Source organism: Canis lupus, chromosome 13, assembly GCF_048164855.1.
Source record: "Canis lupus baileyi chromosome 13, mCanLup2.hap1, whole genome shotgun sequence".
NCBI classification, from domain to species: domain Eukaryota; kingdom Metazoa; phylum Chordata; class Mammalia; order Carnivora; family Canidae; genus Canis; species Canis lupus.
The window spans coordinates 5900310-5912540 of record NC_132850.1 but is presented as its reverse complement, the minus strand read 5'-3'; the positions used below and the strand labels follow the sequence as shown (position 1 = coordinate 5912540).

Here is a 12231-nt window from a genome sequence, read left to right as displayed (position 1 = left end):
AGTTCCTTTAATCCCTTACAACAATTCTGTGGGTGTAGCATTATTACTACCGTTTTATAGATGGGGAGACTGAGGTGCATTGGAGCTAATTTTGTCGTGGTGGGTGGCAGTTTAGGATCAGAACACACCTCTATGGTTTTTGGCCCTAATATATTGTACTGCCTCTGACACTCGTCCTCCCAGCTAGCCATTTCCCTGAGGGTGTGAAGGGCTCCAATTTTATCACTACTGCTAGGATAGAACTCCTCCATTCTACTGTGAGCCTCTTGACCGTCCCTGTGATGCAAGCAGAGCACACTATCATTATCCTTGTTTTATGGCCGAGAAAAATGATGCTCATTAAAGAGACCTGTCTACAGTCACACGGCCAGTAAGTGGCAGAGCCAAACATGGCTTTTAAGGCCTCCTGACTCTAGGGTGCTCTTTCCGGTGCAGGGTAACATTGACACGACTCCACCTTTAACCGCACCGCGCAAATAGAGCAAGGGGAGTAGGGCGGCAGGGGCCCGCGCATGCGCACACTCCACGCGCAGCTCAGCCCGAGGGCAGTGCCAGCCACGTGTTCCCAGGTGCCAACGCGGAGCCGAGCGCGAAAACGAGATCTCGGTACACGTGCCCAAGCTCTGGCGAATGAGAACGGACTCTCGCAGAGTCACGGGATTAGACCTAGGAAACTACACTTCCCAGAGGCAGCTTCGGGGCTGGACGCCTCTGCCGGAGGACGAAGTTCCGGAAAGGCAGGCGCCGGATAGGCTGCGCGGAGGAAGTGGGCGGTTCTAAGCCCCTGGCGCTCGGCCTACTTCCGGGAGGATCGGCGGACGCGGCGGACGCGGCGGCCGAGGCGGTGCGGGGCAGGCGTTGTCTCCGGAGCGCGAGCGGACATGGCGGCGGCGTTTCGGAAGGCGGCGAAGTCCCGGCAGCGGGAACACCGAGAGCGAAGCCAGGTGGGACGGCACGGGCCCCAGGAGCGCCGGCCCGTGCCCGCGGGTGCTCCCTCCTCCTCCCCTTCCTCCTCCTCCTCTCCACCTGCGGCTCCCTCCCCTCCCCCTCCCCTTCCTTCTCCCTCCCCTCCCCCCTCCCTCTGCGGTCCCCTCCCCTCCGTCCTCCTCTCCTCCCCTCCCCCTCCCCCTCTACGGGCCCGGGTCCCTGCCGCGCATGGGGGGGGGGGGGGCGTGTAAATAAACGCGAGTGTCTGCGGAGGGCGCCGGGTGCCCGGGGCGGAGCCTTGCGGCGGGCGAGCTGGGGGCGTCCAGCACCCCGGGAGGAGCACTGGCTGCTCCCCGTTCCCTGGGCACCACGGGGAGACGTCTTGCGAGGTTTCAGTGAGGGAGTTGGGCGAGACACTGTGTGCAAAGTGCTTGACCTTCTGGGGGGGCGGGGACAGGTGAGATCAAAGCGCACACTTGCTGGAGCTGGAGCCATCCCGAGTGCTCGCCCAGCTCACTGCACAGGGGGTCTGTGACCCAGGAGATGGGCGATGGTAACGTTAGCACCGTCAGGCGTGGGCTTGGCGCAGAATCCGCGGAGACCTGCCGCGTACCCATTTTATGTGTCACGCCGTAACGTTGAGGTTTTCCGTCCCTATCGTACAGGTGAGGAAACGGAGGTCCAGGCAGCTTCTGTGACTCGCCCAGTCGCAACCATCAGATTCAGGTGGATAGACACTCATAGGACCTCACCCGCACGGAGCATGTGTCTCTGTTGGGGAGGTGGAGTAGAAATTAGTTGCATGTATGAAGAATCAGTGTATCCGCTCCGCTGTGCCTGGAAAGCCCGTCGTAACGGATCCAGGAAGGCCCTTAATGGGGACCTGCGGTCCGATTTCATTATGCGGTTGGGGCGGAGAGGGAGAAGGACGTGGCCAAAATGTTGGTATTGCTGATGGGTGGGATGGGGTTAGGGCCTCTTATCAGATATTTATGGTGCACTTACTGTGTGCTCAGCGGTGCGCTGGGAGCAGTAGTGTAATTTGCTGCCTGGTTTGAACCTAATTCATGGGTCTGTGTGAAAGTAATGATGGAAATGTTTCTTGTGTGCCACAAAGTGCAAAACACGCTTTCCCGTCATCATCTCATTGAACTCGCAACACTGCGTGGAAGGACGTAGGACCATTTTCTCAATGCTTGCAGATGGGGACACTAAGGCTCAGAGAGGTTAGATTGCCCGCCCAAAGACACACAGCAGTAGCTGGCCAAGCAGCAAAGTCAGGTATCAGGCCGCAGGTTTTGAACCCAGGGGCCGCTGAAAGATGCATAGAGAGGCACTTTCATAAAGAGGTGGCGCACGAAAAATGCCAAATGAGGAATTTGGATCGGAAGAGCAGAGATGATGGGGGAAAGCATCACGATGGAACTTGCTGGACTTGGAAGGCAATGATAATAGCTTTTTGAGCACTGACTGTATGTAGGCTAGGGTATAGCCCAACAGCTGTGCAAGTTATGTCATTTAAATCTACAGCATGTCCGTGAGGTAGATGTTGTCTTCATTTTCCAAATGAGGAGTCTGATGCTTAAAGAGCTTGAATGATGGGACGCCTGGGTGGCTCAGCGGTTGAGCACCTGCCTTCGGCCCCGGGAGTGACCCGGGAGACCTGGGATCAAGTCCCACATCGGGCTCCCTGCATGGAGCTTGCTTCTCCCTCTGCCCATGTCTCTGCCTCTCTCTGTGTCTCCTATGCATAAATAAATAAAATCTTATATATATATATATATATATATACACATATATATATATATATATTCAAAATTGAATGATGCGTCCAAAGTCACAGTTGTAAATAGTTGGTTTGGATTAATAGAAGACAGGGGGCTTCTGCGGCTGGCCATAAGCATCCTGTAGGAATAAAGGGTCTTTGCAGGAGAGGTGCAAAGGTGGCCGTGCCGGGTAAACATGTTGACAAGAGCACTCCATGTTTGGGTCAAGTTTGGACTTTATCCACTTTATCCTTCAGGTCTTTCACCGAGGGGGTGGGCCAGCTACTGAAGATGTTTTGTATGGAGGGGGTAGGTGTGATTAGGTGAGCTATTTCAGATCTGCAATGCCAGGTCTCCTATAACGCAGATCCCTTTGAGTTACTGTTTTTGTATTTTTTTTTTTTTTTTTTAATTTATGATAGTCACACAGAGAGAGAGAGAGAGAGAGGCAGAGACATAGGCAGAGGGAGAAGCAGGCTCCATGCACCGGGAGCCCGACGTGGGATTCGATCCCGGGTCTCCAGGATCGCGCCCTGGGCCAAAGGCAGGCGCCAAACCGCTGCGCCACCCAGGGTTCCCCGTTTTTGTATTTTTTGAGCAGATACCGAGTAGTGCGATTCCTGGATCGTAGGGTAGCTCTATTTTTGACTTTTTGAGGAACCTCCATACTGTGTTCCGTAGTGACTGCCCCAGTTTGCACTCCCAGCAACAGCTCAAGAGGGTTCCTTTTTCTTTTTTTTAATTTTTATTTATTTATGATAGAGAGAAAGAGAGGCAGAGACACAGGCAGAGGGAGAAGCAGGCTCCATGCACCTGGAGCCTAATGTGGGATTCGATCCTGGGTCTCCAGGATTGCGCCTTGGGCCAAAGGCAGGCGCCAAACCGCTGCGCCACCCAGGGATCCCAGGTTCCTTTTTCTCTGTATCCTCCCCAACACCTGTTTTTCGTGGTTTGTTGTTTTTTTATTTTAGTTATTTTAATTATTGACTTATTTGTCGTATCACTTCGAGGATAAGAGACGAGAAAGGTGCCTTAAAAATCTCATCTTAATTATTGTACAAGTTTAAACGTAGAGAAGTGTCTGTGCTTCTTCAAAAATCGAGATGATTCAGAGCAGAAGAGGATGCGGTCTCATTTGGTGGGAGCAGAGCACAGACGGTGGCCCCACACAGAGGGGTTTCTAGTTTTAGCTTTGCCAGTTATTTTGTGTTCTCGGGCAGGCTATTCTCTAAACTTACTCTCCTTTTGGAAAGTTGGGATAACAGTTGTGTTTTATCTACTTCCCGTGTTTGTTTTGTGGATTAAATAAGATTGTATGTAACAAGATTGCTTTGCAACAGTAAGTGCTTAATAAACGTGGCCTGTTAAGTTGATGTAGGCAGAATCATCTAGCACAGACACTGACACATATTAATCGCTCAACAAATAGCTTGTGGAGAGAGAATACCAAGATAGAATCCTTGTGCCTTCTATGCTATCCAAGTACCGTGTCAGAGAAAGTATTTTGTGTCATACTTGGTTTTCTTTTTTTTTTAAATTTTTATTTATTTATGATAATCACACAGAGAGAGAGAGAGAGAGAGAGGCAGAGACACAGGCAGAGGGAGAAGCAGGCTCCATGCACCGGGAGCCCGACGTGGGATTCGATCCTGGGTCTCCAGGATCGCGCCCCGGGCCAAAGGCAGGCGCCAAACCGCTGCGCCACCCAGGGATCCTATACTTGGTTTTCTTTCATACTTCTTACCGAAGGTATAATCATAACAGGAAACATATGCTGGGTACCTGCGGTGTGCCAGGCCATGTGCTGGCACTAGCACGTGCAGAGGCTCATTTAGTCCTCATGATAACCTTGAGAAGCAGGTAGTAGTATTCTCGTTTTGTAGTTAGGAAACAGCAGCTCAGAGAAGGTAAGTGACTTGCCCAAGGTCACAGGTTGTAAATAGTGAAGCTTGGATTTGAACCCAATTCTCCAGACTAAATTTAGTGCCCTTGCCACAGTTGCCTCCCTGTTATTATGTTTTCTCTTCATAGTATTTTATAAACCCTTGGATTAAGTCTGTAGTAATTTTAGTACAGCTGGCAACTGCTCGCTTAGTGCCGAGTCATTGTTGCCTCTCTCTGTCCTTAATAGGCCAGGAAACCTACTATGGCAGTGCTTGTGACCTCTCTGGCGCCTGTATGGTACCTCTCATCCTTGGGCAGAGCCCATTTGGGGGAGGGGAGGGGACAGGGTAGCAAGTTGGATCCAAGGACATGGATTTACTGAGCACTCCAGAGACTCTTGTTCCTGCCAGGTGTCCTGTTGTGTTTGCTGAGGGAACTAAGCAGTTTTTTTTTCCCCCTTTTGTCTTCTAGCCTGGCTTTCGAAAACATCTGGGCCTGTTGGAGAAAAAGAAAGATTACAAGCTTCGTGCAGAGTAAGTTCAGTTTTCTGTTGGGGTGCTGCCAAGAAAGTGGACAGCTTCCCTGCACTGCAGCTGAACATTGCCCAAATGTCCGACAGGGAATAGCTTCTTGCCATTGATAAAATGGCCAAAACTCTGGCAACCTGTCACATACTTGTCTGTGACCCTAAACTTTTCTCTTTGGACAGAGTGTAATTTATCTATCTGTAGTTGCACTGTGAACTTTTTTTTTTTTTTTTTTTTTTTTTTTTTTTTTTTTTATGTTGCTCCAGATAGTTTTCTCATAGTGGCTTTGGTTTGCCCCTGCCTTGGTGTTTGAGCCAAAAGCTGATTCTTTTTTTTTTTTTTTTCTTCTCTCTTTTCTTGAAATGCAAGATATAATCTAAAATTCCAGTTGTTGAGTCTCTTACATCACTGCGTGTGTGGTGTGGAATGAAGAGATGTGAAAGATGGATTCATAAGACTGAGCGTGGGTGATAATGAACTCTGAAAACATTTTATAAAACAATTACCCCATTCTTTTTCTTTAGCACTTTATTTGGAGAATATAATTGTTTGTTAACCATGCATGTCAGCTGGAGTCCTTTGTGCTCCTGGTACAGATGGTGATGGATTAGGTGGATTGCTCTGGGTCCCAGAGTTTTTAAAGCTAATAATTAATAATGATAACCGAGTGCTATTATTGGCCCAGGCAGAGTTCTAGGAGACTTGCAGTTTTTGCACTTATGTATTCCTCCCAACAATGTTCTGGGACACTGTTATTATCACACCCGTTTTACAGATTAAATTGTAATACAGATTGGTTAACTAATTTATTCAGGATTACTTAGCCCAAAGTGGTGGAGTCGGGGTGTTCATGCAGATAGTCTGGCTCCAGAGTCCACAGTTCTAATCAGTAGGCTATACTGCGCTGTATAGTTTCCGAATCTTACTTGGTCATCTGGTGCCCAAGCTTGCTTCAGAACCTTGCCTAATGAAGTTTAACGTGTGTTTTGTTTGGTGGTTCTCTGTAATGAGGTAAATGGCAGTAACACATGGGATATGGGGACAGTTAATTACAGGTGAATTTTGGGATAGGAGAGGAGCCTACCTAGACAGGAGCTCAACATCAGTGACGGTGGAGTCTGAATCACATGTAATCATTGTTTTGGCTTTTTGGGATTTCATTTTGTGTAAACTTTAGATGCTTTTAAGGTTTGCTCATTGTGGGTGGTTGGTTTTTGTTTTTTTGTTTTGCTGTGAACCTCACTTAACCTACCTTTTAGTGACTACCGGAAAAAGCAAGACTACCTCAGAGCTCTCCGGAAGAAGGCTCTTGAAAAAAATCCAGATGAATTCTACTATAAAATGACTCGAGTTAAACTCCAGGTGGGTGCCTGATGGATCAGTTGGTATTCTGAGCTCCACTCAATAAAGAAAAGAAGGATGGGGGTAGGGGGGAAGAGATGGAAAGGAAAGATCTTTGGCTTTTATTTAGCCCTTCTCTAGTTGGTCCAGGTGCTCTTGGTCAGTATCCAAGGCAAACTGCCCCTTCGTGAATAGCATGCATTTCTGCTCCGGAATGTGAGTTGTCTTATGCCTGGAGCTGTCCTTAGTGGATGAGAATGGATGACTGGGTGCCAAATTGAACATGCATCTCAGGGGCTTAGGTGCATTGGACTGCTGTATGGCAGTCCGTCGTCTTTGTTCCAGTCATGAGCTATGTGAATGGTTTAGTCATGATTTTAATCTAATAGGAAATGTATGTTTTAAATTTGGGTTTTAGGATGGAGTTCACGTTATTAAGGAGACTAAGGAAGAAGTAACTCCAGAACAGCTGAAACTGATGAGAACCCAGGATGTCAAATACATAGAAATGAAAAGGGTTGCGGAAGTTAAGGTAACAACTGAAACCCTTTGTTCTGTTGTGGTTTTGTTGTTTAAAGAAGGAAATGTAAATTCATTGATCTTGAATTAGAAGTTACGTTTTTCTGGCATTTACAGCCTTAAAGCACTTTGTTGATGATGATGATTTAGAAGTATGGACAGTATGGTGGAATGGAAATGAGACAGACTTAGTTTTGAATTCTGGCTCTGCCATTTATTAGCCCCATGATTATGGACACATTAATCTTCTTGAAAAATTGGTTCCTCATTTCTATTTCATAGGAATGTTAAATGAGTATTTGGAACGTGTAGCCCAGTACCTGACACGTGGTTGGTGCCTGGTAAATTGTAGTTGTCTTTTCCTTTAAAAGAAGGAAGCACAGTTTTTGATGGCTTGTGATTATGATGTGAAATGGTTTAAACTTATGCACATTCATGTGTGATACCCTGGAAGAACCTAATATAAGATGAGATCATGTTCTGTATTCTAGAAAATTGAAAGACTAAAATCAGAGCTCCATCTGCTGGATTTCCAGGGGAAGCAAAAGAATAAGCATACGTTTTTTTTTGACACCAAAAAGGAAGGTATGAAACATTTGAGGGTTTCTGAGACAGTTTAGCATGTTGGCCTGTGTTTGGTGTCAGATGGTACCTTAAGAATTGTCTTGACTTTCAGTTGAGCAGTTTGATATTGCCACTCACCTGAGAACAGCCCCGGAACTAGTTGACAGAGTCTTTAACAGACCCACAATAGAGACATTGCAGAAGGAGAAGGTGAAGGGGGTTACCCAGCAGATTCGACTGAAGGTAATTTTTTCCGTTGTTTTTTTGGGTCTGAGCTTAGGAGAATCTAGGGGGGTGTGTGTGTGTGTGTGTGTTTTAATATTTATTTATTCATGAGAGAGACAGAGAGAGGCAGAGACCCAGACAGAGGGAGAAGCAGGCTCCATGCAGGGAGCCTGATGTGGGACTCGATCCCAGGACCCTGGGATCCCGACCTGAGCCAAAAGCAGACACCCAACCCCTGAGCCACCCAGGTGCTCCCTTCTCTTTTTTCCCCCACTATATTTACTACAATAATTTAAGGAAAACTCATGAAGTTCCATTAGAAGAGTGGAAGGAAGATTTGATGATGGCGATGGGAGCGGAGGAAGGTTCCTTGGTTTTTAACGTTGGGGGACTTGGAGCCAAGTGGCTGGCAACTTAGGTCTGGCTTTTAGTTTGGCACTTGAATCCCACCTCTCTAGGCTTTGAGCTTTTAAGGCTTGTGACTGATGCAGAGAGAGGATGGGACACTGAAGATTTAGGGATTTGATACACTCTGATACTGAACCTTTAGCGGCAAATATACATTTCAGAAAGCCTTTACATATTATGCATTTGTAACCAAAATTTTGTATTATTTTTCCTTATGGTGCTTTCCGTTCCTGGAACTGGGTTTGTGCAGAAGACATGCTTTTTCTCAAAGCCTTCTGGAGTTGAACTCTCACTTCTGACTGATTCATTTAAAAAAATGCTGTCAATGTGTTTCAAGCAGACAGCTGTTCTGTTTTGATTTGAATCATTTACACCGCATCAGCTTTGCTTCCAATGTTTAATTTCACAGCAGTTTCTCTAGCTCAGAGGCAGCTAAACTTGCTGTAGTAATATAAATACCCCTAATTAGTTTGACTATATTGGGTAATCCCATAAATTTGACAGTCTGTGTAATAAAGTGAAAACAAAAGCTGTCTGAAACCACTGCTGTGAGACTATGCTAGAATTGGTGAATTGTTTAAATCTGAAGCCCAGTAATAGTCCCCTCTTGTAGATAACACTTCCAGCTGAGGAGCCGGCTGACTAGTGTTCTCGTGATAACCCTGTTTGTCAATTAGTTGTATTTTCAATTAGCTGTGTCACTAACACGTCTCAAGTGTTGTAGTAGTCCCTAAAGAGATTAGTGCTCCAAACAGAATAGTTCACCAGCACGCCTCTTGAGAAATTGGGAAGGTTTGGAGCTTGCCATTTTTGTCGAGTGGTATCGTTTCTTTTAGTTGTTTTGTTGAGAGCAAAAATATTTTCATTAAAACTGCTGGTGGGTGGATTGCAAGGGAATTTTAAATCTGTAACTTGGAGGGGTGGGCAGTCCGGGGTTGGGCTTTTATAAAGGAAGCCTGTGAACACTCTTTCCGCACTCACATTTTGTGTAAATAGATGTATACGTTTGTGCAGATTTGTACAAACACATACATGTTTATGTCGTGAAAATCCCCCCCCCCCCCAAAAAAAATCCAAAGCTTTCATCAGTTTCTCAGGGGTTTATATATGATTCCTCCAAATTTAAAGACCTCTGGCCTATAAGGGGTATTCAGCAGTGAGAATTCTCACGTCAACTTCTGCCAAAAAAGTCCTCTCTGGTTCTCAGGCACCAGTACACTGCCCAGTGGCCTTTCTGTCCTCTGTTCACTTCGTTTAGGGTTTCCAGGACTGGCTCATTCTTGCATTGCCTTAGGTAACCGGGACGCTCGCACAGAGGTTGAACGGCTTAGTGTAGTAGTGGAAAGATTCCTGGGATCCGTGAGACTCGCAGGACAGTCCTGACTCTGTTCCAGGTGAAACACGTGTCCCTGGGCAAGTTTCCAGGGTTCTGTTTAGCCCTAGAATGTGGTGTTCTAAAATGGACAATTTAATAGTCCCTTGTCTTGATTCTGAGTAAAAAGGGAGTTGATGAAACCATTTATGCATCTGGTCTTAAGTGGATTAAAAAGCAGTTTTTTATTCATTTTTATCTTGTTAATTTTATTGAAAATGTGTGTGTGTTTCTTCCGCAGCGAATAGCTAAAGAAAGGCAAAAGCAGTATAACTGCCTGACACAGCGGATTGAACGCGAGAAGAAATTGTTTGTTATTGCACAGAAAATTCAAACGCGCAAAGATCTTCTGGTGAGGAGAACCTTAGGCCCTTCCCCCCCCCCGCCCCTTGTAAAGGTCTTAGCTGAAACGATTTCAGCTGTGTGTAAATCAACCCCAGTGAAAATGTCTGCTCCTCAGGGGCAGTGGTTTGAGCCAGTGTCTGTTACTCTGACAGTGTTGAAATGTTCCTTGATTAAGAAGGGTAATAAGGGGCTTATTAGTCAGTGCTTTGGAACAGCAGAGGGTAGGATCGGGTTGCATATGAACTTTATAGCTTAGGAGCAGCTATGTGTAACGTTTAAACAGGTTAACAAAACGGCGCATGTCACTCATGGGTGTTTAAAAATAGACAACATTGTGTAGTTAAATAGCACAGCTAAGGATTATACGATGTCCCGTTCATATTCTTATGGTTCCTCTAAATGTCAGATCTTTCAGTTTTCCAGATCACTCAGCTCTTCCTTTCTCAACTAGGCTTCCGTGTGAGGATGTGCCCCACAAAAAAAAAAAAAAAAAAAAAATGATTTGAGTACCTCTCAGTTTTTCCAAGAACTTCTACACACTGGTGGTAGCCTTATGGATTCCCAGGGGAGAAGATGATTCATTGCATCTGGGGATACTGTAGTGTCTCTCCTCTTTGAGAAGGGCTGAATTAGGGCTAATAAGTAGTTTATGACCCCTCTCCTACTATTTACCGGTAACCTTTTTACTCTTTTATAGGATAAAACTCAGAAGGTGAAGGTGAAGAAACAAACAGTGAACTCCCCAGCTATTTACAAATTTCAGAGTCGTCGAAAACGTTGAAGTGGTATAGACAAGCTCTGTCATTCCACACAGAAGAGAATTCTCCGCCCCCCCCCCCCCCCCCCCCCCCCCGTCACTTCACATTCCATTACTCTGAACAACATGGTTTTTCCCATTTGTAAACTTAATTTATTATAGATCTGTCTGACATTTGATACCTTTTTGTGAACAACATTAAAGCCCCTTCCTCTGTTACTGTTTTTGGGGTGTGAAATCAGTCTTATTTTTGTATGTTTTTTTTTTCCACAATGAAAGCTATATAATCTCATTACGGCAAATTTGGGGAAAAAATGAATTCATCTCTAATCCCAATACTTACTGAAGTATACCAAGCACTTATGAGTGCTAGGAGCTAGGGTGTTGGAGGTGAACAGTATTGTGAACGTTGTCGTTTATTTCCTCCATTCTCTAAAGGTATGTACTGGTTTTTGCTTATGTTTTTGTTTTGTAGTTGTAATTATAGCAAACAATTTTATATCTTTTCTACTTAAATTAGCCCTTGGATTTTGCTGTGTCACTAATTTTTTAAAAAGTAATGTATGTTCATAGTAAAAATTAAAATATTTTTATTGTTTGCATGTTTTATCTAGACTGATTTTACCATCCTTCCTTCTGTGTTCATTGAATATTCAGATGGCTTCATAAATTAGCTAAGGAGGAATTTTTTTCTCTTACTCTTTATAGCTCAGATAGAAACTCTTGGAGCTAGGAACCCACAGTGGTGGTACCTCCTTATTGATGAAGCTGAAATCAGACAGATCTGGCTCTCTGTTCCTGCCCTCTGCTCTTCTGGCCAACTCATGATTCCAAGGCTATAAATGGCTTGGTACAGGCCTTTGCCCTGGAGATAGTCTCCAGGGCATGTGCAGCACCTTTCTTCCCAGAGTCTTACCCTTCCCTGCCCTTATAAGGGTGGGAGGCTGAGGCAGTCAAGACAGGACTGAGCATGCTTGGAGCAAATATGGGAGGAGCAGGGTTCTGGGAGGCTTGCTTACACCTCAGCCCCTGGAGGGGGAACAGCTGTGCCTGGATTTTAAAGAGAAAAAAAAAAAACACATCATTAAAACTTAATAAGTTCCTATGACTGCTAGGCTCCTGTACAAAGCCTAAAATGAAAGCCTGTTTCCTTGGGGTGTACCCAGTGGGATTTAGATCTGGGAGCCCTAGAAAATAGGAAGAAGGGACAAGGAATAGAAGTTAGCAGCTTTTGTCCTAAGAAGGGATGTGCTTCCCAGTCTGTATGTGAACTTCCTCTTGGGGAGGTGGTGAGCTAAGTGAATGTTAATGGTCTTATGACACGGGGGTCTGGGGACTTGAGTCCTGAGCCAAGGAAGGGATTTATCCCATGGGTATTGGACAGAGGAGTGGGTACACTGAGCAGCTGTCTGTTCCTAGCACAGAGCAACTTGGTACTGCTCCTCTGACTCCGTCTCTTGTCCTTACTGGGTGGGAGGTGAGGAGTATATCTAATGCGTTCTCTTGAAGCTTAACGTTTACACAGAGGTACATGCACTTGATTGGATCTCAAATTAATAGATAATGCAAGATCTGCATGGCTGAGGTCTCATAAAC

General features: G+C 45.6%; 1 protein-coding gene across 1 annotated transcript; it reads left to right on the top strand.

Moving 5' to 3' along the window:
- The first annotated feature begins 785 nt into the window (after positions 1-785).
- Positions 786-11237, top strand: UTP11 (UTP11 small subunit processome component). The gene is made up of 8 exons (XM_072771874.1): positions 786-944; positions 5049-5110; positions 6364-6466; positions 6864-6977; positions 7456-7549; positions 7641-7771; positions 9775-9885; positions 10576-11237. The coding sequence occupies exons 1-8, from the start codon at positions 882-884 to the stop codon at positions 10657-10659; spliced, it is 762 nt and encodes a 253-aa protein (XP_072627975.1). The 5' UTR covers positions 786-881; the 3' UTR covers positions 10660-11237.
- Positions 11238-12231: the final 994 nt, after the last annotated feature.